The sequence below is a fragment of the Amblyomma maculatum genome, chromosome 5, assembly GCF_055883805.1.
Source record: "Amblyomma maculatum isolate TAMU_Amacu chromosome 5, ASM5588380v1, whole genome shotgun sequence".
Classification (NCBI taxonomy): domain Eukaryota; kingdom Metazoa; phylum Arthropoda; class Arachnida; order Ixodida; family Ixodidae; genus Amblyomma; species Amblyomma maculatum.
Genome location: NC_139348.1, coordinates 32,465,612 through 32,490,872, shown reverse-complemented (window position 1 = coordinate 32,490,872; position 25,261 = coordinate 32,465,612). Strand labels below are relative to the sequence as shown.

The window sequence follows — 25,261 nt, the reverse complement described above, 5'->3', positions numbered from 1 at the left end:
GGTGCAGTTGTGCTTATGGTACAGTATTAGGGTGTTTTCAAGTCATTTGTATCGCTCTATTACGCTGCATTTCATTAACTAAAATTAGGACGTCGGGCGTCGACACGCCTATGATTTCAATACCTACTTCCAATTTCAATACGACATTGCTGGCCGAAGAGCAAAGGTTTCCTTGCTTGTCATCTCATAATGAGAAGAATCTTCTAGCCTTCCTTGCCTACCTGCAATTCATTCGTGCTGGAGGGATTATTGTTCGTCCACATGATTATGGCTCGAAATATTGAAAAACACTACAACAAGTCTCAGGCGCACTCATGCAGTCCCAGATTAGAAAATAAGTAACAGTCAGTGTTGCTGGATGCAAGTTTGTGAATTCTGAGCCCATTTAACTAGAACTATTCTAAAAACAAATTCGAGAATAAATGATACAAAGGCAGAAAAACAACGCTACTGAAGCACAAAAGGGAAAATTCTCAAAAAATGCTCCTTCAGTGTCTAAAAAAGGAACACTTGGGAGATGATGTCATCGGTGAGTCTTTGTGGCACCTGAAGGCCTTTCCGAAACGATCCACTCTTCTGAGGACGTCCCCGCAGCCGACCATCGACCCGCAAGTGGCTCGGCAATAGGTCAGGAAAAACACCATCTCTGCGCTATAGGTGTTGCTCAGACCGGGAAGAGAGAAATGCAGATCTTCTGTTTCAGGATTTGTTACTCCTCCAACGTTTGTACCAAATGCGGCGGCATGCGTTACCTCCAGCCCAATTATGTGGTTCAAAATGCGTTCGCTACCGCCAACACAGGCTATTTTTAGCTCGTAGAACGAGCGGCTTTCTTGAGAAATCCAGGTGTGCCCCCATGTCTTGCGGTTGAGGTCGAGCCAAATTCCTCGCTGCGTTAAGGGAAGCGGAGCAGGAAATAAAAGTTGGTTATCTTAACATACATATGCACTTCTGAGCAGTGTTAGTTTTGTGATAGGACATTAAGCACTGCAATCACAACAAAATATAATTGCCAATGAATCTATCAAAAACCTTTCGCGATTTATAAGCTCCAGTTTGCACTGACCTTTCCTTTTTGTTTAAACTTATTCGTAGCTCATGCTAGCAGTATATTCCAGATTATCATGAGCTTGAGCTAGCACAATCCAGTGGAAGCAAATAAGCAGAACAAACTATTATTCTAAACTGCTTACAACAAAGATCAAACGCAGTAACTGAGTTACTCAAGGAAGATGAAAACAAGCAGAAAGAGGAGGAGGGGGGGGGGAAGGAGACGAATAGTGAGCGAAACATAGGATTACTTTAGACTTCTCGAGATTCTATACCCGATAGGACCACATATTGACAACGCCATCATTTGCGTTTCGATTTTATCAAAGTGCAGTTTTCACTTCCGTAATTTCATACACCATCGTGGAGATCCACGCTAGCAAACATCATAGCGATAAACAGAAAGCTGTAGGCCACTGTGAACAAGATGTCAAGTGGGTTGCGTAAAAAAATAGAGCTACAACACGCAGCTTCCGTCCTTAATCCAGTTGGTCCGAACTCTTCTAACTTCTAATTTCTAACTTCTAGTCACTCATCCAAGGTTATTGGCAGCATGACGTCTGCCATTTTCAGGGTACGTGTTATTAATGCTACAAATTGCGAGAAAAGCTAAATAGCAAAGCTTATCGTCCGCAGCGCAATCTTTTTGCAAGAAAAACCTTGGAATCGAAGGCCTTCGCCAGGTGCCTGGCCACCATGAATCCCAGCCCTGCGTAGTTGACCGACCGCGGGGAGTCCATGAAGAAGAGAGGCTCGGCGAAGGCGCCCATGTGGAGAAACAGCGAGTTCCACCAGTAATCATAGTGCGCCAGCTGGGCGTACGACAGGTGCCGGTGCTGAAACGTGTCGTCTAAGGGCCAATTGGCGACCCGGCTCTTGTACATCACGGCCGCCTTGATCCAGCCCTGTACGACTGTTGTGTGCGTCGACAGGACCCGGTGATTTAGTGTGCCGTATTTGCCGCGTTGTTCAGATGCCACGCTTACGCGACCTCGCCGACCTATAGGGTTCGAGTACTTGACGTCCAGAGGAGGCCCGTGAGATGTCCTCTTTTCGATGTAGCCTCTCTGATTGCTAGCTCCGGCTAGTAGAGTCTGTCTCAGCCCACGGTAGTCGTCACCTGGTGCTTTCCTGCAGTTATAAAGATGGACATTCCAATTTCGCACGAGAAATTGTCTAAATATTCAATGCTACACATGAAAGAAATGCAGAGATGAAGTTCGTTAGCGCAGAATATAGGCACCCTTCTCCGGCAAAATTCGCGCGGTAGAAAGCACCGCGGTGTTCCAACGCCCAGATGGCGATGAATTGAGCGAACCTCCGAAATTCCTCGGCGCGAACGCGAATGTGGTCCACACAAATGGCAAGTAATAGTAAGCGACAAGTTTTGTGACAGTTGGGATACTGGCAATTCAAAACAACTACACCTTAAGAACTGAATACACCAAAAGGGAGCCCTAACAGCAGCCATCCGCTCTTTAAATTTGTACCATCGGAACGAATTACGATTAAAACGGAGCACAAAATCTCGTGAACCCCGAAGTAACTTTATCTTGTCTACCGCGGAGCTCTGACGGAGGTTGGACGGAGCTCTGAATCCACATATCTAATGGTGTGTTAAAAAAGAACATATGGCAGTTGAGATGAATAAAGGCCGATGTGCCGCGCTGTGTTCCGTAAGCATACGTCAGTGGGAAGTACGCTTATTTACGTATTTGTTTTATCAGTTTCGCTTTCGAAACGGCAGGTTTTGTTTCGGGCAAGAGATGCTCCTAACCGCAGACGGCGCAAGCATCGTGTTGCGCGCCGAGCGAGGCCGACGGTAAAAACGTGAAACCTCCTTGGAGGCATGTCTAACATCTCGAATTGCGCCGCTGAATGGATCCCGACCGGCTGCAAGGTTTGACTGCAGCCTCTGTTGAAGCAGTTAACGTGCTTCATCCAACGAGTTCGACCTGAGACAGTGTGCAAAGACACCTGCGCGAATGACGCTAAGGATCGTGTTACACCGAATGAAGCAAACGCTGCGTAGAGGTATAGGCCTCATCATTGTCGCCATCATCATCATCATCATCAGGCTGGCTATACCCACTGCAGGGCGAAGGCCACTCCTATCTGGTTCTGTGCTAGCTGCATCCACTTGACTTCTGCGAACTTCTTAACCTCATCTGCCCACCTAACTTTCTGTCGCCCCCTTCTACGCTTTCCTTCCCCCGGAATCTAGTTTGTTACCCTAAGCGACCATCTCTTATCCTCTCTTCGCACTACATGTCCTGCCGATGCCATTTCTTCTTGATTTGCACTAGAATGTTCGTAACTTGAGTTATTTCTCTTACCCACTCTGCACGTTTCTTATGTCTTACTGTTACCCCTACCATGTTTCGTTACATAGCCCCCTGCGTTGTCCTCAACTTAAGTAGAACTCTCTTGGTTAGCCTCCACGTTTCAACCCCATAGGTGAGTACAGGTAAGATGCAACTGTTGTATACTTTTGTCTTGAGCGATACCGATAAGCTGCTAGTCATAAATCCGCGAAGTAGGCCTAAAGTTCTCAAACTGCTCCTGTAATGCGAGCTCGGTTAATCGTCCGAATTCCCTGCGGCCACCGTTGAAATGGATACGTGAGCGACGGTACCTTCGCGTAGCCTCCTACGGCTTGCAAGTACGACTGAGAATGAAAAGACGCCTGCGCGAGTTGTTCACTTGAGTGGACGTCGTGAGCTGTGTGTTGACTTTTGCTTCGCTCTGACCGATACAAGTTCTAGTCCGCGATTTGTCGCGCTCCTGACCTGCAGAGTATTTCTGCCTTGACATGACAGCTCTTAAAGGGGCTATGACATGGTCGTTCGATGTATTGCCGTTTTATACTTCTGTGAATAATTACCGGTCTGTTATTCTACTCGGATGTGTCTAGTGCGTGGTGCATAATACAAAAAAGCAATATAGGTTTCTCGCACCGAGAGTGACCGCCATTTTAAAATGCTCGTGTGACGTCAGAAGAGGATAAGCGGCAGAGCGCGCCTCAGGCTGCAATGTCAAAGGGCATGTCTCTTTTTATTCGTTTTTTTGTGGACGATAGCCAAGTTGTCGTCCCTTATGCAAAAGTGCTTGATGAAGACGTTATCGCACGAAAGCGATATAGAGTAACGAATGTTTTCTTCAGCATAAGGCGCACGGTGACAGTCAGTGGGCTGCACGGTTAGGTTCCTTAGGTTATCGACGCGCTGATCTGTCGCATTACACTGGCGACGACGCCAGCACGACCAATGGTCACATATCACCGTAGTGTGAGGCTTTTGGTCTCGCGACGCCGGCGAAACTGATCAGCGGTCGGTCGCCCGATCTGTTCTGGTCGGATTGGAGGCCGAGCGAGAACTTGACACCTGATTCTTTTGTCAGTATAACCGCGTTAGAAAAAGAAAAACGAGCAGCTATACTTTATATGTTCCCCCTTCTCATCAGCAATGACCTTGACGAGGAATATTAGACGGCGTAACACTGCCGGTCTGTTCCGTGACGAGTAAGCCTAGCGCGAGTACACGGGGTTCGGGTCTACAGTTTCGGCCATTTCGGAGCGCGTATTCACGAGGTGTAGCGGTTGCATATGGCCATCGAGTGTAGTTCTGGCAGTATTGACCCAAAATCGATTACTGCTTACATCACAAAGCGCGTGCACATTTAGCGGGAAGCGTCGATGTGACCTTGTCGTGCGAGCGGGGCGGCAGCTGTGGGCAACTGGTCACATATCTGTCAATGGGCGATCGCATTTTAGGACATTAAAACCGTTTTTGGGCTCGCCGGAGCATCCGAGCCGATCGGGGATGACCAGAAGTGGGAGTGTCGTGGAGTATGCGCAAAACAGACGAATAGAGGTTTCGGGAACTACAAGTAGTACACGCGGGTCCACTGCACGAAGAATAGTTCCTCTTTCACAGGACACCATCCCGTACACAAAAATGGCCGGTATCCCGACAGGTCTGCGGGGCGTTGTAGGGAGGGATCAGACCCGGATCCATTTGCTGTTCTGATTTAAACACTTGAAGGTCCGGAAACTCTGTAACCGCAACCGAAATTAGTCGTCGAAGTTGTCGCGTCGCCCTCACAGCTGTCTAGGGGAAGGCGTGAGAGACAGTCTGCGTCGGCATGGCGTCAGCCGCTCTTATACACCACCTCGTAGGTGTACTCCTGTAGATGAAGGGCCCATCATGCGAGACGCCCATTGGGATCCCGAAAGTTCATGAGCCAGCAGAGAGAGTGGTGGTCGGTTACAATGATGAATGGGTGATCTTGTAAGTACGACAGAAACCGCTAGATGCGAATACCACTGCTTGACATTCCTGCTCAGTAACAGTGTAGTTCCACTCGGACTTGCTTAAAGTACAGCTGGCGTATACAATAGCATGTTCTTGCTTATTGCAGCGCTGACTCAAGATAGCCTCAATGCCAACACCACTCGCATTCGCATGAATTTCTGTCGGCGTTGCAGTATTGAAGGGGCGTAGAATAGGGTGCGATGTCAACAGAAACTTGAGCTGACGAACGGGGGCCTCACATTCCGATGTCCACTCGAAAGAAATGCCTTTGTTTAACAAACTTGTCACCATGGAGGCGATATCAACAAAGCGGTGTATAAAACTACGGAAATCATCGCATATCGCCTATTGCATAGCTATATTTATCTTCCTTGCAGCCCGTTACAATATGCTTCAGATTCTATGCTTAAATAGTACAGCATAAGCACATCGATTTCAGCCGCCTTGACAATCTATAAATGGAGCTCTAAACATGTCAGAGGATCAATGAGGTCGCGTAATGTAATGATGGCTTGTGAAAGAAAACAATATGCGAACAAAATATTCGTGCTGAAAAAAAGTTGCTGACGATTACGTTACTTCCTAATGCAAAATTTCAGCGCAGCTCGATAGATCGAGGCAAAAAGTTCGAGCAAGACACGCATGTACAATTACAGACAACCTTTTTTTTTAATTTTTCACGCGTATTCCTTCAAGAAACACTCCACTAACAGTTCTTGCCTGTTATGAAAGAAACTTTGTGGTCGGAGGAATGAAGAGAGCAATTAAGTAATCAGGAGGTTGTCGGAGGTTGTCGGAGGCAGCGCGTGGGCCCATAGGAACGTTGCGGGACAAACAGTTAACAGCAACTGACTGATGCCGCTGACGCCACTTGCGAGTGAAGCGACTGAGAACGGGATGCACGCACCGTGATCAGCCGGCGTTTCGGTAACCGGAGAGCACCCTCGCCGCGACGCAGGAAAATGGGGGGGACCCCTCCTCGTCTTTCTGCATGGTGGCGACGGTGTTCCACGCAGTCACGTTGCCTTGACTTGCTAGCGGCGTTAGCGGCATCAGTCAGCCGCTGCTAGCGCTGACTCCGGCTACACCCCCCCCCCCCCCCCCCCCCCCGCTTCCGCCTCTTCCTTTCCTCGTGTTCGGTTGCTGCGCGCACTCCTGCCCCCATGGTTCGCCGCCGAGTGAGCACAGTTCCGCCTATAGTTTACGAACAGGGTGAGAACGCCAAAGGTCAAGCGTATCGGGTCGCTGCCTCTTTGAGGAAGTCGGTGGGGAGAGATCGTGGCGCCGTTCACACACGAAGTCGTCATGTACCAGCGTATCCCCTACTCGACAGAAACGAACCGTTACACGTGACGGCGGTGAGCGCTGTGTAATTGCAAAATTCAATCGAACCTAATAGCATTGGTAAAGGCCGCGGTAAAAACGTCTCAGATTAGCCGCAAATGTACGTATTTTTTCAGTGAGCATCTGCTCCCAATACCAACCGTGAGGGCTTCGCATATTTGGGAGTGAAAATCTACCCCAAATGAATTCCCGCAGCCATCAGCAAGTGCTTCGTTTTTATTTTCTTTCTTTTTTTCGGAGGTGGGGAGGGTGGAATTTTGCCAAAATCCAGCGTTCTAAATCGAACCTCGTTTAGGGAGGACGTTAGAGGACAAGCCATGGATTTACTCCGGCTTGGGTGGACTCGTGTTTAGTGTGTAGTGCTTATTTGTACATCACTTCATTATGCATGCACAGGTCTCGACAAGGAGTCGCGTGCTCGCATTAATAAAGATGTCTACCTTTGCATGACTGCCCAGCCTCGAAAACCAGCGGCGCTGTTTCTTGTCTAAATTTTCCCTGTAGGAAGGAAGCACAGCTAAATCAATCCTGTAGATTTGGCGGCGTTCTCTCCAAGAAGCAACAGGACACATCAATCATTTCATACTGTATCGTATCTTCAGTAGGTGACGCACGCATGAGCCAGCGGCCAAGCCGCCCTCTCCCTCTTACGCACGGAGTGCGCTATAAGAACACTTGCTGAATAAAGCCTTTCGTTCACTGTTCACTGGCTGCGACCGCGTTTCACTTCGGCTAGACATGAAATGATACACATACCATACAAATTTCGTTGCCCATAGAACAGCATAGCTATCAGGCAATTTAAGCTAAGTGCACCCAACTTATCTCGACAAAACCTTGCACTATCATTCACCAACCTGGATGCTTGCAGGCATGCAAGGCAAATATGAACTTTCTGAGGGAACTGGTCATCTCACTGCTCAACATGGAAATGCGAAGGCGTTAGATTACGACACGAGTGGCAGTAATCTAGGTATACGTGACTGCCAAAAATGTCGTCAAATATGTAATTTTGAGCGTTTGTTCTATTTACAAGCGCGATTAAAATGAGCATCGCGTGTGTCTCATAAGGGATCCGATAGTGAACAGTTTAAAACACACGCCTTCTCCGCTCAAGCCATCAAGTATGGCAACTTCTTAGTTCAATTTCCAAAGTGCTCTGGATAGTTGGATGATATTCCATATTCTGCACTCTGTCTCCACTTCATTGCTGGCGGCTCTATTTATAGTTGGCGTTAGTTGGAAAGGACGGCTATTCCGTGCTTTGCCCATCTTTGTTTCTTCGAATTAGGGTGCTGGAAGCTGGACGGTTAAATTGGATCGATCGCTAGTGCCAGAATGCACGACATCATCTGTGGAAACACGCATAGCGCGATACAACAAGTAAATGCAGCGGTAATTAATGTGTCCGCCTGTTGCTCTTATTGCTGAAGCCTGAGAAAGACCAACTCATCAAGTAGGGAGTGTGTGTTAAGGGTAAGTCGCAAGATTTGAACGGCATATGGGTTTCCTAGGTAAAACCTATTCGTCCTTAGCCAACCATGGGAAACTCTTTCACCTGCAATACCGTGCAATGCTACGATGCACGTAATCCAGCTGTCACCACATCAGCCGAGAGCGTCCGAAACACGAAGGGAACGTAAGCGGTGACCTACTAACGTAACGACGCTAATTCTAAGAGAGGCTTACTGTATCAGAGGCTAACAGAGCCAGAAAGATAGAGGAGAATACGAAAGATGCATAGATAAGGTGGTAGTAGATCAAGAGGAAAAGAAGGCAAGTGGAGAAATATTGGAGGGGGTGTATCTCTCCATGGACCTGATAAGCTCTCTTGATTGTGATGTTGTGCAGCAATGGCTGAATCTGAAAAAAAAGATCAAGGAGAGTTTCAGCGCGTCAGGTCAACCGCGTTCATCTTGGAATTTCGCGTTCCTGGACCTACTACCTCATGCGTTCCACAGACGGCGCTACGTGTTTCCTCTTGAAGTGCGCAGAAAACACCGTCGTCTTCATCACGCGCTGTGCATCAAACAGCATCATCGTTATGTCACCGTGCACGAGAGCAATATGATACGCCACAGTCGATAAAAACTGCAACACCCTTTCGCCCTATGCCATAAACATCTCTCCTCATAATCAAGTTCCAACTGCAAAACATTCTCGAGCTGTGCTGTGAACATCGTAGTCTCGATAAGTCCTATTTGCGCCACTCATTTATTTTACCTAGGCACGTATCTCATGCACGTAAGCCATCCCGATAAAGACAAACCGCAGCCATAGTTAGGCTGCCAGACCATTGCAGGGGAAGTTAGACTAGCCCACCAAGCTGGTGAGACGATCACTAAGCGTAGAAGCAAGCCAAGTTGGAACGGAAGTAGCGACTGCGGCTGCTGGCTAATGCTCGTTAAACTTGGTTCAATAATAGTTGAACGTCCACAGCATGCTCTTGGCAGGCTAGTTGGTGAAGCATCTTTTTTTAAGATCAGTGCAAGCGCGGCGCTCTGCTCGTCGCTCTTCTTGCATAGTGTGCTTGTGTGCATTGCGCTTTTCTTCAAACATGAACCTCTACTTTTTTTTTGTTATGATCACTTAGCAGCGCTCACTTTGCAAGAAGGCTCCAGCTATTGGTTCGGCTATCCGCAATATCGGACTGCCAGGCCTGGAAACGGGTGGCCGCCACGATAGCAGCGGCTTCTTTGCGACCCTTCTCATCCATCCAGGCTAGCGACCTGCGAGGGTGATTACGACAATTGCAGCCATCATCAGGTTTACACTGTGTGCTTTGCAACAGCAACCATTACGGCAGTTCCGGAAAGTCACAAATGCTATGGGTTGGATTTTGCCGAACTATATTATCATTAGCAAGGATATATGCAGCAGCAAGGTTTAGAATCTATACGGACTTCTAATAATCGTAGCGGTGGACAGATTTGTTTTATGGCGCAAAGGCATCTTGGGCCAATGAGCACCAAACGCAATTCTATGAATCATGATTTAAATGAGTGTGATTAATTCTCTGCATCAACGATATTGAACAGCATGCCCTGTTCGAATATTTGAATAAATTGACATACATGTGCTACGGGATAGCTTATTGAATAATCTCATTAATGTCACTTATAAAAGCACGCACAGTGTGGTTGGTGCATAGAAGTGCACAGGCGCTTCTAGAAAGCTGCAGCAGTGGGATATTGAAGCAATATCGTGCGCCATTATGGTGCCACTCTCCGTCACGCACTACCTGCTGTCTGTTATCGTTCCATTACGCCTCCCGATGTGCTTGAAAGCATGTATTGCTTCTAAAGAGCTCTAATTTCCCAATATAAGATTTGGAATCGTCTGCTCTCCAACAACATTCGTCTGCTATAAACAATCCTTCTGTGTCAATGAAATAATGTACAGGCTACAAGCAGGCACAAGTTCCAAGTACTGCAAGCCATTGGTACAATATTGAATCTGCTGGAAACGCACTGCTCCTATGTTGAATGGAACAGTAGGAACACAGCACCAATATTGTGCCTATGGTTCGTGCTTCCGCCGATGTTTTCGAACTTACTCAAGCATTGAAATTGTGGTGTTGCGAATCCCTTCGAGAACCTCTTCCGCTTGACGCATTCCTGCTGCCCCAAGTGTCTCCCGCGCCCTCTCGAGGAACAGCTGTTGCATGAAGCGGCTTTCGGCGAGAGCGTAGCAGTCTCCGGGACGGTTAACCTGGGCCAGCGCCACGCTGCCGTAAGAGGCGACACCGCCGTCCAGTGAGGTGATGACCGTGAACTGTTGCACGAACCACCAACCTAGCGTGTACAGCATGTCTTCGTCGCTGCATTAGAGACGACTGGTAAGCACTGGTGGCGACGGTGCCCGCTAATCATTGCAGCATGAAAGCGCTACGGAAATTTGCATGACTTAGAAGGGACGCCCCAATGACATCATTGAGCTGACTTTGAGGCAGAGTATTCTGGGAATAGCTTATGTAAACGTGCACTTGTATGCAAGTTTAAAAACTTTCACTTTTTTTTTGTCAATGCAGGCAGCCGCACTTTATTTGATCTAGAACCGTCTACGTAGGGTCTAAAAAAAGGTAAAGAAATAAGAAGATACCGCCTTCTGTGTTTTGGAAATGGCTTGCAGTAGAGCCTCAAAGAGGTGTTTCAAAAAGAAATTAAAATCCCACCAACTGAGGATGAACATTTTTGTCTAACAGGAGAGTGGGAAGAATCGATTATATAAGCAAAATACGATGACCTTCAATTATTGGGTACCATTTTGTACAAAACAAGTTATGAAAACTGAGTCAGTGTGACTTGCGTTTTGTTTGATAAATCTGCACATTTTTATTTGTTATATAGGTGAATGATATGTTAACCATATGGACACCGACGCCAATCAGGTTGCCGTTATTCGGGCGCTCTCTTTTCACAATATTTCACCACTCCTAGTGTTTTGTATTCATGCAAACTTAGCTGACGGTACGACATATATACGCAACAGTGCTACGCCGGACATCAGTATTCTAGTGATTCCTATTCGATTCTTCGCATCCGCTGGCCTGAGTGAATAATTCCAGCAACAGCGACTAAAGTGAGCAATCAAAACACAGAGAAATTTTGATAAGGAATTCGAATTTTAAACATCAACTCCTTGCCATCTGCGCAGTTAAGGAAGCACGATAGCCAGAAATGCGGCGCAAGGTAGACAAACACGCAGAGAGAACCACAATACAGGCGTTGCGCTGCTGCTCTGGGTATTATGCACCAACTCGCCCCATAAGCTGTTATCCTAAAGAAGCACGACATCATCGCACATGCATTCTGTAATTTGGTGTGCAGGTAGCGTCAGTCACGCAAAAAGTATGCGTGTGAAATGTGCGCGTTGGGGATATTTCTTCGGGAAGTTCTTCACCAATGTGCCTTGTTCTTGCATAGATCATTCTCTGCGCAAATGCACCTTTTTACCAAACTACACCTCGCTAAAATTATGCTCTCACGGCCTGCACGCGCTCCCCTACAGCAGGAAAAATTCCGCTTCCCCAGCTTTATGTGGCATGTGGTCACCACTGAGGAGTGGCGGCTAATGGCACACACACTGGCATCGCCTTAACGAATAGCTGCTGCATGTTCACTTTTTTTTTTTTACTTCGTAGTGAATACGGGGCGAGGGCATTGGTGATCCCACGTATGCCATTATGTAATTGCATTTAGGGAAACGGAGAAGGTAAAGAAAAGAAACTTCTTATTTTTGCATACTCATTCAAACTGTTGTTATTTTTCGATCTTTATAAAACAACGCAATGTTCATATTCATCCACCGTTAGGCTGGCTCTGGGTAGGTGTTGTTATTTTTAGATTTATTCCCACATGGGGCTTAGGCTGATTCAGGAAGATTTTGCCGAACATTTAAGCATGTCGTAAATCTCCCGTTCGCGATGTGCAGGGCTACCCACCTGTAGCGCTGGAACAGTTCTGACATCATGGCGGTGAAACTGAGGTCGTCGACCAGTATGCTGTCGTTGGCCTCAAAGCGGTACGGGTGCAGATGCTCGTTCAGGTAAAGCAGCCACTTGTCGGTGGGGATGCTTGGCGTGAAAGCGGCCGCGACCCTCAGCGGCAATCGAAGAATAGTGGGGCCCTTGCTGTGCGTTTCCCTGCGGAGCACAAACATAGAGGAATTGAAAGCGCAAAAGGGCTTGTGACATTTTAAGCTGAAACTTTCATAACAACGCCACCATTCTTGCTTTTAACGCCTGCCTGTGCTAGCGGCATAGCTCTTCAGGACCCGATGTGCTTAAAACAATAAAAAAAAAAATTGGGATGAGACAAGTAAAGTTGCTACAGTCTGGCTGGTTTATTTGGAGTCAAGCTTGAAAGGATCTAATGTACTATAGTATGTAGGCTACGTATATTTGCGTCAAATGCTCATCTTTTAAAGACCGAGTGCAAGATATCATGGACCAAACAAATATTCTTGAAAATAGTAGTTGTTTTCCTGACATTTTCAGGGCTCACCTATTTAGGAGTACCGTAGTTAATGTTTTTTCCCCTGCTTCAAAGCATATTATAAACAGAAGTCTTAAATTAGTATCCGGTCCTTACCGTGTCACTTTACCATTGTGTAACAAGCGAGAGCTTTCCTCTGAACTTCCTGCCGCGATGCACAGCTAGTCGGCTTCTCGTATTCATTCATGACGGATTGTATTTCTCAAAGCTATCGACTGCGGTGGTATTCAAAAAGCCTAATCACGGCTTTCAGAGATAAGAAATTGACACAAGCAGTAACGCATTTGATGCAGGCTCGAATAGCTCCGGAACCATGTTTCCTGATACCAGTGAGAAGCCTATTCACTGAAAGGTGACGCAACATATGAAAGCCATGGAATGCTGATGCATGGCAGAGCGAAACTTAGTCTCCAGTAAAGCTTAGACTGCAGTGACACACTACCCTTTCAATATAAGGAAATCAGCTGTTGCTGAAGCTCCTGTTCTCACTCGAACGTGATATTAAAATATTGGCTCATTGTTCTCTTTAACGTTTAGGCTATGTCGTACACTACTATGTACTCGCCTAATATACAAGACGTACCCGGTTTTTCACACAGCTGGTTTGTCTCACAGTACAAGTTTTCCTGAGTGCGAAGAACACATGACAAGGTCAATGCGCTGTATTATATATACAAACTCGTTTTCGGGAGGGTCGATGATGGCGTGAATTTCCTTCTCCCATTTCAGCAGCTTCGGGATGAGGGAGCGGGCGCCCTGGCTAGCACCGAAGATGGCGTAAAACTGCGTCGCGTACTGCGTCAGTAGACCTTGGTCAGCGGAGACCTGTCGCTGGCGGCGCCACTTGTTTATATTGACGCGGTTGATGTACAGGCTGTACCTGGCGGACAGAATGAAAGCAGAGTCTCAATTTAGTTTGGTGCGCTGATTGGTGTACTGTTTATTTTTTAGCTATTGATTGGCTCCCTTGAAAATAAATATTTTTCTGCTTTTCTGAGAAAAACATTACCTGTTATTATATGCAGATGTGCGCTAAGTCTCATAAAAACTGTAATGATTGAAGAAAATTGCGGCGTCGAAATTTCAGGCCTTTGCAAGTAAATAAACGAAGCGTCTTGAAAGCAGCACTTTTTTCCGCAGGTGTAGTAGCCCTTATTTCTGCTTGAAATTAGTCTGGTGTTTGTACTGGCAGAAATATATGCGCACATAAAATAGCGCACTACCCGTTACCTCGCATAGTTTCCAAATATAAGCTAAGCTCGCTGAATACTCCATAGCTCAAAACCGTACAATTTTATTCGTGAGGGAGACGAAGCTCGCCTGAAACAAAAAACAAAAGAAAAAAAAAACAGTGCTGGGATCGACACACTCTTAGAAAATCTGTGATTGCTTGAACATATCTGTGCACACAACGCAGATGTAGCAGTATTTTGCTTGTGGAAATTAGGGTCAATTAAAACTGAGGGAGATAACCTGCCCTACTTCATCGGCTCCTGCGATCGTCTAGAAGTACGACGGACTGGAGTGTACTGTAAAGCGGATGACAGTGCTAGTTAGTCTGCCATTAATTAGGGCGCACTGCACTAGCACCACGCGCAGACAGAAAGGTCGTGCTTTTTCTTTGTCTGTACGAAGTCCTGGTGCGCTGCTTTGTAATTAATGCCCTGTACTGCACGAAAATATTGTCAGAAACTTACTCTTACTAACATGGCATTTGGGGCGAATTTTCTCGTAATGGCCTTTAATTAACATCGCCTGTATCCACTGGCCACAGTTCTACTTCTTAATCCCATATGCCCATTAGACTCCCCACTTTGTATCGTTTCTACACCATTTATTATTCTTTTTCATTTTTATTATAGGCTAATGCACAAACGGGTAGGTTTTTGCTCGTGTATTGCGTAATGCTTTTTATATCTGTAAAACTCCAGTGTTACAACGTTTTTTCGCACGTGCGGCGCGTGGAGCCGACGGCACTCGATTTGCTTCATGCCTTTCTTTTTGTCGCGGTTTAGGTGCCCACAGTATCAGTGCGACAGATACTGCGCCTTCCTTTTCCTGTAAAGCAATGTATGTAATTGAAATTCCAAAATGCGAGGTGACCTTGACCTGACTAAGTGTAGGGCTCTATCATTCTGTGGAGTCCGCCCTAATGTAATTGTGCCTAGCTTTCTCCAAAACCTAACTTAAAAAAAATATCAAAATGTGACCTTGACTTAACCAGGGGTTTGACCTCGAAGAAGGTAGTTTGATCTTAACATGATTAAGTATAGACGTCCACAGTTCTGTTGTATCCACGCGAAACTGTAAGGCGCCTTCTCTTCCCCAAAACCCGCAGAAAAAATAATAACGTGACCTTGACCTGATTAGGTACAAGTTTTCGGCATTTAGTGGTGTCCGCGGATGGAAAAGGTGGTGAGATATTGAGGCTATTCTATACGCTTTCGCTCGAATCACTATGTTCAAGGGATGTTTATAACACCGCAATTTTTCGTTACCATGCCTTTCCCCGGAAGTCATCACAAGGGAGATATCTATCAACAACAGTCTAGCCAAGACATTTCAGAACTGCAGAGTATAGCTCGTAAATATGCAGAATGAACGTTTTTACTCCCCTATCGTTTATTTTTTCCAGCCTCCACCTTGCGGATAAAAGGAAGACTATGAGCTAAATATGACTGCATGATCAGAATTCAGTACCTGCGGTCGCTTTTAATTGTCATAACGATTAATCTCTGATATCCAACTCAGGCCTAAACAGGAAAGATTGCGACGTCTTTGCTGCATAATGATATGCCAACTGAAAGTTGAGATAGCTTTTGCTATAGGACTAACGTTCGCTCTAAATGGCCTAACGAGATCTTTTCAATGCCGCTCGGCGACATTGCAATTGTGCTTCGTGGAATATGTTGGGGAAATTGTTTATTATGATGAATTTGTTATACCATACTCTGCAGCGACGAGAGGACTGAGAAAATGTGAGCAATGTGCATTTCAGGGCATTGTCAATCAAATAAATAATATTCGTTTCACATGTGTTCGGGGCACTGATAGGCGTATTAGCATAAGATAACGCACACTTACCAAAATGGGTACCGAAACACTGTGCTGGTTAGTAGCTGAGGAAACATCGCCTAATGCGAAGAACCTGGTTTATAGGAGCTCAGCACGTGCAACATTTGTCATGTTTACAGCCCAGGGATATGTTTTAAGGCATGTAGTGCGGCTCCAGTAGCATTTGTGAAAGTGCAATTGATGGGAGAGGGAGGACCAAGGTCTATAATATTTTCAGCAGATTCGACACTCTGTGAATGCATTAAGATCTGTACAGATTTGTCAGACGCAAACCCCTGCCTTTAACTTTTTACAAAGGGTGTGCGTAGCACAGTTGCCCTCTACAATAACGGCCTCGTAGATGAAGATACCAGTCCTCTTCAAAGTGACCAAATGATGCAGTAAAAATAGTTCAAGTTTGGGGACCAGGAAATTTCTCCAAGTCAACAGGTGACCTCACGCTAGCCCTTCGTTCCTGCACCATTCACGCATTAGATTCGATTGTGAATGGTCAAGACAAGTTTTTATCGCATATGGCAGAATTCGCAGAACAACTCTTTATTTAATTTCTTAACGGATATCGCATAGTCTTCGCCGCGGCTGCATGCAGCCACTTACATCTGGAAATAAAAATTACGAGAACACCACTCATTTTGAAATTAAATTTCAACAGCATTAGAAGGAGCGTTAATAATATTAATAATAAAAAAATATTTGTGGTTTAGCTTTGGTTAATTCTAGTTGAATTGCGAAAGCAACGGCGGAAGCTTCTTTTGCCTGCTACATTATTCCCCTGTGTGTCTGCGAGTAATAGGGGTAACGAGAATGCAAATGGTTCTGGCAGGCTGATTTGTTATGAGGGACCACGGACACGCACGCGGCAGGCAGCGACCTGGCGTAATATTACTTTCGCAATAATAATATGTTCACAGGAAAGGCGCAGTATTTGTCGCACTTATACTGTGGGCACCAGACCACGCCGTAAGGCAAGGGATGAAGATGGGAGTGAAAGCGGAATGAGAGCAATCGGGGTCCTAGTGGAGAATACCGAAGTAATTTCGACCACCTGGTGATCTTTAACGTGCACTGACATCTCACAGCATACGAACGCCACTTCGTTTTGCCTCCATCGAAACGCAGATAATGATGAATCAACATTTATTTGACCCGAAATAAATGGGTGGAGTAGGCAGGCACCAGACGGGGTGCTTCCCTAGTTGTGAGACCCATATGTTGCCAACAGCTCCTGGCCCCTTTCCGTCAGTGCGAGCTGCATTGATAGGGCGGGGCTGGATACAATGTCTCCCATCGCTCAAGGGGTTGGGGATTGTGGGTAGTTGCGGGTAGGGGAGGAGGGGTGTCCTGAGTTTTGTGCATTCTGCCAAAACGTGCGGCAGGGGGCCCTTTTCTTTTTTGCAAAAATTACAGAGAATATAGTGTTCCGCAGGGTACATGCGGTTCATTAGTACGGGATGTGCAATCAATCCCGCCTGCGCTCGACGCAGGATCGTTTGCTGTTGCCTGGTAAGTTTTGGGTGCGGTTCTGGCAGTGTGCACCTTTCTTCTCGGTACACCCGGGTAATCTCCCGAAAGCTGGTAACCGGATGCGGTAGCTCTTCCGGCTCGTGTTCGACTCAGATTGACATTTTTCGGGCATGGTAGTCGGCGATGGTGTTGCCTGCTACCTGCGAGTGAGCCGGGACCTACACGAGCTCTATGGCTCTTCCCGGTGGCTTACTCCTTTGCGGAAGCTTAGGCTGTCTTTGAGTCGGTGGCCATGGTTTCCACGCTCGACTGTGCGAGTGCGAGGGCCACGGCGGCTTCTTCGGCAACTGCAGAGTCTGTTGTCTTTAAGCACGCGTTGACGATCAGCCTGTCTTTTGATGTAACCACCACCGCTGCACGGGCACTGTGTTTTCGGAGCGAGCATACGCACAGAGGACCCTGGGGTTCTCTTCCAGCTTCCGGGCTATGGCTTTGACCCGCGCGGTGCGCCTCTCGTCCTTGCGAGGCGTCACGTTCCGGGGAAAAGGTTTGGTCTAAATGGCCGTCTTCCAGTCTTCCGGAAGGGCAGCTTTGCAAAGGAACTGCCGCCGGTGGTCGGGATCGAACCAGAGAACTCCGGCACAGTAGTGGGCGTCTTACCACTGTACCACCGCTTCGGGGCAGAACAAGCGTTACAGATGCCGGTTTTCGTCATTACAACCCGATAGACTTGTTGCCATTTATTTTCTCTTTCTAGCACTTATGATAATTTCTCGATTAAACCTTCGTAGTGCTTCCACCGCGACTAACAAGGCCGGCGCTGACTCCGGCCCAAACTCATGCGCTGTGCTGTATAAGTACGACTGCAGGCAGCCAAGCGCGGCTGCCAACTGACGCCGAGCTAGCCGCCACTATCGGAAACATTACGTGACCAGCGCATCTGTGATCTACGTAATGTCAGGTCGTATCGTGAAGTCAATCACCCCGTCAACGGATCAATGCTCAGCCATGTCATGTTCTCTTGTGAAGTCATCACTGCTATCAAGGATTTATCTTGCGCGTGTTTTCATGCCCTGATTAGGATCCGTGATGCGGTATCGGATTTTGCTTTCTTTGTATCCTCCCTGTGTTGTTAATGCTGTTTTTCGAATAAATAATTCAGTTGCGATTGAACGCTTGTGTCGTGTTGTCTTCTTGGCGGTGTTTGTCTTTTTTGCTATTAAGGCGGTACTTTGAGCTTGTTGGTAACACATGTCAACAAAAATAGCGCAAAGACAGGACAAGGAAGAAGCAAGAACACCCACGAGCGCAAACTTGCAACGGTTTATTGCGGACCCTAGGGTAGTAAATATACACGGCGTGGCAATGCACTGCGCAGACGTAGTACGCAGACAGGAGGATCAACAGATATCAATGGTTTCTCAGATAATTAGGCTCTTTTTGCTATAAACCTACAGGCGGTTTTGCAATACACATGTCACCTAGGCTATCTATGGCGTCAGCTTCGATGATTTCGCGGGTGAGTTTGCTAGGGTTTTTCGTCATGACCTTGCTTGCCTCAAAGACAGGTTCGCAATCTACACAGTGTCTGCAGTGCATATCAGGAAAACCACTTCTTTTTTTTTTTAACATTGTAGCGATGTTCATGAAGGCGTTCATTCAGGAACCTTCCACTCTGACTAATATATTTCTTTCCGCATGTCAATGGAATGTTATACACAATTGATTCCTTACATTCAACGAACTTTTTCACATGCTTTGTAGTACAACCGTCCTTTTTTGCAGGGCCACTTGCAGAGTTTCTGCAGCTTTTCAGGAGCTGAAAAAACGACTTTTACATTGGCCCTTTGTCCAATCTTTTTCAAGCGATGGGAGAAGCCGTGAATGTACGGAACAACAGCAATTTTTTGCTTATTTGCGGAAAGAGGAAGAGGAACATCTAGAGGTGAACAGACCTGCCTTAAAAGGATTTCAGAAATACTTGTAAGGACATGCATGGGAAACCCGGCATCAGTTAGCCTCTGTACTTGTTCAGCAAAACTTGTTGCCATCAGCTGAGGGACGACTTCTTAATGGCATTGAAGAGGCATAACTTTGCAGTTCCCCTCTGGACAAGTTTAGAGGGCGCAGAATGATACGGGAGCAGTGGCTTATTGGCGCGTGGCTGATATTTCCAGTAAATCTGATCGTCCTGAAATAAAAGGTTGATGTCAAGAAACCGGATACTGCCTTCTGATGGCAATTCACGCGTAATAACTAGTGGCGAAAAGCCTGTGCGTACGACCTTTATTGTGTTATTGGCCAGTGATTCAAATGAACCAGAATCACAGTCAATGAAGAATAAATAGTTTGAATCAAATACGGTCCATATACCTGTAAAGAACACTACAAGCCACCCCAAGAAGCAGAGTGGATAAATGCGATGCGTTGGCGTTATGAAATACGCAAATGCTGCTATAATTCTTAGTAATGTGCAGTGTGCCGCTTGCGTGTTGGCGGCACGCCGACTGGCCAGCTAGGTTTAGTCAAAAGCATTCATTGCTAATAAAAACAGCGCGAACAGGAAGACACAAGACAAGATAAAAGGAAGTTACAGAACAAGCGCTCACTCACAACTCAGCCTCAACTCTTACTTCAAGACCCAGACAAAAACTTTGACGAAAACGAAGCTTTCGCGTGAAACACCCCTGGGTTCATCTGCTAAACAGTCACTCAGAAAAAGAAATTTCTTTGCTTGAAAGAGCAAGAGAAGCCATGCTTACGCACTTAATGTCCCTTGAAATAAAATATGCTTCATCCAGTTCTCTCGTCAGCTTTTCTTTGTGCCGTTACAAAATTCTAACCTGATCAAATAGGGGAGCACACTTCTTCTTCACTGTCTCACAGGAATGGCAATGGAAGACCAGAAATGTTTTGTCCTTGCCCCTTTCCAAGTTGTTTCAGCGTTCTTGTAGCCTCTTGTTAATACACCGCCCTGTTTGTCCTATATAACAGGCTCCACAAGAGATTGGACACCTGTACACGACACCAGTCTTGCAGCTGACATGGGTCTTTATGTTTAGCCCTACATTCCTGCTTCTTTGATTCTCGTTCCCTTTGAATAGGCGGGCCAATTTTCTTCATCTTGAGCGGGGCGGTCAATGTACCATCAACACATTCTTTAGGCCATGAGAAATCCTATGCACATAAGGTACCACTGCATCTTCCTCTTCTTCTCACCCGTGCAGGGCTGAGATTTCTGCCTTACTGTTCTTTTAAGACTCTCCAGTAAACGACAACATGCCTCATTAATAACCGAATACCGATAATCGGCCTTTGCAATTCCTGTCAATTGCCGTTCAAAACTTTTGCCCATGCCGTGGTAGCAAGATTTCTTCAACACATTTAAAAGCATGTATTGATCATCCCATTTTTCACTAATTTCGAATACCCCGAACTGGAACTTAGCAAGGGCTTCACCGATCTCGGGTTGTATTCCCAACAAACATGGTCCTGACCGAACTGAATCAATAAACGAAAAAACTGTAACCGATCGTCCACTGGTTCTTCAACACTAAACTCCAGTAGAGATCCACACTCAGTAAAAACTTCAGTAATGTTCCTCATTCTTTGATTGAATCCTTCACGGTCTGTGAATACTAAAAAGTCGTCCACATAACTAAAGGTGGAATGATGTAGGCCCTTCAAGTTATCCTTCAGGTGTCTGTCCACGTGCATTAAGAAGATGTCACGCAAGACCGGTGCAACACTCGACCCAATACATACTCCGGCCTTCTGCGTATACAGCTAGTCCTTCCAGCCTATGAAGGTGGACTGCAGGTAGAACCTCACAATTTCGATGAACTTTCCAACACTTACACCCGTGGCGTCAATGAAATGATGTTCATTATTGTCCTCAGTGATGCACATTTGAACACGTTTAAGCAGGCAATCATGGGCGAGGCTGTAATATAAATCCTTGAAGTCCATGCTGAAGCCAACACACATGCTTGGGTTGTGCTTTTTGAGGAATCCAACAAGGGCTTCAAAGTTAAATAATACATATCAGCTGCGCAGTACGCAAGGAAACGCGGCTAACGGATTTCCGATGCTTTATTGAGTTCAGTAATAGAGCCGGTCGGCAGGACACGGGAACGCCCCGTCCACTGTGGAGTACGTAGGGAAACGCGGCTAGCTGATTTCTGATGCTCTTTTTCAGTATACAGGTTGGTCGGCAGGCCGAGGGAAATCCCTAGCCGCCGCCTAGAGAACGGTGACGTAGCTGCTGAGTACGGTTAGGAAACACAGCTAGCTGCCCTCATGCTGAGAGGCATTACCCAGCAGCCAACGCGTTGGTTTTTGTTGCCGAAGAGAACGGTGCCTCGATGGAAGCCTGGCGGTTTTGGCGAACCAAGCTTGGGTTCTGGAGAACTTGCATTTAACTTGAAAGAGAGAAAACGACGATAGAGAATAGCTAAAAGCTAGTAACACTGAAACTTGGGTAAATACTGGTGAAAAAGAGGTGAAACGCCTAATACGGAAAGGCCTAAAGGTTAAGTACACACTCCGAAAGGGTGCCGAGAGGAAATAGGTGTACAGAACAGTGCTAAAGCTCTAGGTAATGCCCTGAAAGCGACCGGTACAAGTAGGGACTCAGGAAAGGCGGGACACCGACCTCGGAAACGGTTAGTAGCCCGGCGAACAATTGGCCAAGTGCTAACGAGGGAGCATCATCTGAAAGATGTAAGGCCCTAGAGCACTATGAGGGGACATAAGCGTGTAGCTACCGATGGGACTTCAGGATTGTCCACCCTGCATGCTATACCATCCTACATGCAATGTCCAGTGAACATCGCGGAAGAGTATTCATCGGTCTGTGCCAAAGACGAAAATCTGGCCACTTGCCTAGTACCTAGGAGTAGGGATGAACGCTAAGCGAAGTCCACCTATCTAGTACCTCAAGTAGAGTCGGGGTGATGGAACCGGGCTTGGGGGATGGGGAATCTCAAAAGTGGTTTTATAAAGGGAACCTGTCTCAAGCTCCGGAGAGAGAGAGAGAGAAAACTTTATTTCAAAATAAAAAAGAAAAATAAGAAAAAAAAGGGGGGGGGGCAGTGAGTGGAGTCTTCATTTCAAAACCCCAGTGGCTTGGGCTGCCGCTCTTGCCTGAGTTACCAGCCTACGCTGGTAACTCCGGCAAGCTCCGGAAACCCGCAAACACCTTGAGGTGGAGGAATGAGCTTTAGGCCGAGGGCCGCACATTCAGCTAAGAGCAAGTGCTCGCCCTCTACGAAGGTCTGAAAGGGAGATCGACTCAAATTTTCCGTCAAAATGCTATGCTTACCCCATTACCCCCAGAATTCCTGTAACCCTATCTTCATTCCTACTTCCCTTTCCCCTATAACCTATCCCTTCCACTACTTCCCAGGGGAGATACGTGGGGTCTCCCCGGACTTGCGTCCTCGGCTGTGGGTTCGCTGAGTAGCGTTCCCCCACTTATTTAAGAACTTCTAATCAAAAATTTGTTGTGGTTTAGCTCTGGTTAACCCTAGCTAGCCATGACTAACCTTGACCGCCTTGCAAAGACCAGAGACATCAGACTGCCAACCAAGATCCGTATAACTCGTGCTATGGTTTTTCGTGTTGGGATGTATGGAAGCGAGAGTTGGACTGTGAAGAAGGCTGACCGCTGAAGAATTGACGCGTTTGAATTGTGGTGCTGGCAGAGACTTTTGAAAGTTCCTTGGACGGCCAGAAGATCAAATCAGTCGATATTGTCGACGATAAACCCTGACTGCTCATTGGAGGGTCAAAGTCTAAAGTTAAAGCTCAGCTCCTTTGGTGATCTGATGAGAAGAGAGGAGTCGCTGGAGAAAACTTTGATGCTCGGAATGATTGAGGATTACCGGGGAAGGGGTAGGCAGCGGGCGCGATGGTTAGATGGCATCCTCGAGGCGCTGCAGATGAAGATATGTGATGTTAGGCAGACAGTGGGAGACCGGAAAGCGTGGCGTGATATGGCTCATAGGGTCACGAAGAGTCGGATACGACTGAACAACTGAACTGAACGGAACTGAACTGAACCCAAGCTGAATTGCGAAAGCAACGGCGGAAGCATCTCTGCGTGCCTGCGTGTCTTAGGGGTAACGAAAATGCGAACAGTTCTTGCAGGCCGGATCCGATATCACCCTTCCGTATGAAAGAAGCGACCCGAGTTGGCAGCTCCTGCCCGAGGCATTTGGGTAACGTGAATTCAACCGTCATGGCAGGCTGACTTTTTCATGAGGGACCACGAACACGGACACGTCACACAGAGACGAGCGGTTAGACTTGGCGTAGTATTGCTTACGCAATAAAAACGATTGCCCAAAGGACATTTATCTCGCCAACTGGCCATTTTTCTCTACCTGCGATATATTAGTGGTGCGGGAGGAGTCTGTCTTCGAACTCCATCATACCTGTAGTGATGTCGGCGTCTCGGCAATGGGAGATTCTCCCCTCCCCCGCCGAGCCGGACCCGATGCGCGTATTTGAAACCCGTATTCAACAGCTGCATTGCTCCGGAGACAGAGAACCGGGACAGCAGAAATGCATCGCTCTCCGGTTTCGCATGTGTCTGCAAAGAACGGAATCTGCTGGAAGAGGGCCGCCAGACTAAACATGACTAGCGGCGGGCAATGCCCCCGCGGGGAGAGGCGGTGATCTCGGCTGTCTGCCGCATGAAAGCAAAACGTACACGAGTGACACGGCTTGTAAAATAGAGAGAGGGCGCGCTGCGCGTCAGGGGCTTCGCTTCGGTGGGGAGGGAACTCGAGTTTGAAAGTAGCCGCGAGTGTAAGCACTCGCGTTATTTGAAGCTCCTGCGGTCGCCCGAGAGCTCCGCGTATTTACGGGCAGCGGTGCGCGCCTGGCCCGCTTTTAACGGCTTGCGAGCCGTGAGTGTACCGTGCACGGTATACTAGTACGTTGTGGCGTACTGCGTCACAGCTAAAGTGTTTTTCTGGGTGTTGTTTTGTGTTGAAAGCAAGCAAATACATGTCTGTTTTGCTAAGTTGATCCGCACCGTCTGCTGAGTACCTTCTTAGAAGCCTCTCCCATCCACGAGCGAACACCCAGACATCGAAGAGAATGTTACTATACCTTATGTATTTAAATCCAGCCGTGTTTGGGAGCAGGCGTTCACGGAGTCACTAGTGGCACATGTTCCCGTGAATTAAGAAATCAACCTGGTAAAAGGTTGCTCCTCTGCAAAAGCGGTGTTCCTTCCCCTTTTACCATTCCCACGGTCTATGAGAGGACAATGAGAGACCCCGCTTAATCGAGCAATACTGTGCCAGCCCGTATATCACTCCATCGTTGCAGTGATGCTGAGGATCTTGAGCGATATGACCTGTATTTTATTTCTCGCCGTACCAAAAGAGTAGCTGACCATGAAGGGCTTGAAGAAGGAGGTTTGGTGAATAAGGATGCTCCGAGCCACGGGAAAGATTCTCGTCTCGACTTGTATTCGGCTCTAGGACCTGAGAAAAAGGCTCATACCTCATTCCGATGCTAATTGAATCAATCTTCAACTCATCTCATGTTATCTTCGAAGGATTTCATCATGTAAAGAAATTTTTATATAACTTGTATTTATGCTAGTCCGACTTTTCCAATAAATAAATAATTTTCAAGTATTTTCTCAAACCGAAGAGTACGCGTGCTAACCAGTGGAATCCGGGTTCGAGCTAGCCTAAGCGTCACGGCAGTGGAAATGATGTATTTGCCGCAGAAGCTCTCAGGATCTTTTCACTGTGAGTCCAAGTAACGATAGCACTGCCAAAGCCAACAGATACTAACGCACCTGGTTTCGTTGGGTAGTAGCCGTAGGCTCATCTCGAACCAGAACGGGACGCCCCAGTTGATGAGCAAGTCCAATAGCACGTACAAGGCGTCCTTGCCCATCGAGCCGTACTCTGGCCAGCGTAGGTGACGCTCCCTCATGAAGGCCTTCAGCTCCAAGATGGTCTCCTCGCACGGGCTCATGCACGCCTCGTAGAG

The 25,261-nt window shown here is 47.0% G+C and overlaps 1 protein-coding gene across 1 annotated transcript; it reads right to left on the bottom strand.

The window, feature by feature from the left end:
- Positions 1–488: 488 nt before the first annotated feature.
- LOC146187973 (uncharacterized) lies at positions 489–25,261 on the bottom strand. The gene is made up of 7 exons (XM_084604967.1): positions 25,065–25,261; positions 13,383–13,583; positions 12,151–12,351; positions 10,264–10,527; positions 9,311–9,436; positions 1,710–2,181; positions 489–890 (listed from the first exon to the last, which is right to left on the bottom strand). The coding sequence occupies exons 1-7, from the start codon at positions 25,244–25,246 to the stop codon at positions 489–491; spliced, it is 1,848 nt and encodes a 615-aa protein (XP_084461093.1). The 5' UTR covers positions 25,247–25,261.

Bases quoted from the DNA above. Each gene is read 5' to 3' on its own strand.
- LOC146187973 (XM_084604967.1), bottom strand. From the start codon at position 25,246: ATGAGCCCGTGCGAGGAGACCATCTTGGAGCTGAAGGCCTTCATGAGG. The intron at 13,584-25,064 runs GTGCGTTAGTAT...TCTGTCCGCCAG, and splicing joins CTACTACCCAACGAAACCAG to GTACAGCCTGTACATCAACC. The intron at 10,528-12,150 runs GTGGGTAGCCCT...TCTCTAATGCAG, and splicing joins GAACTGTTCCAGCGCTACAG to CGACGAAGACATGCTGTACA.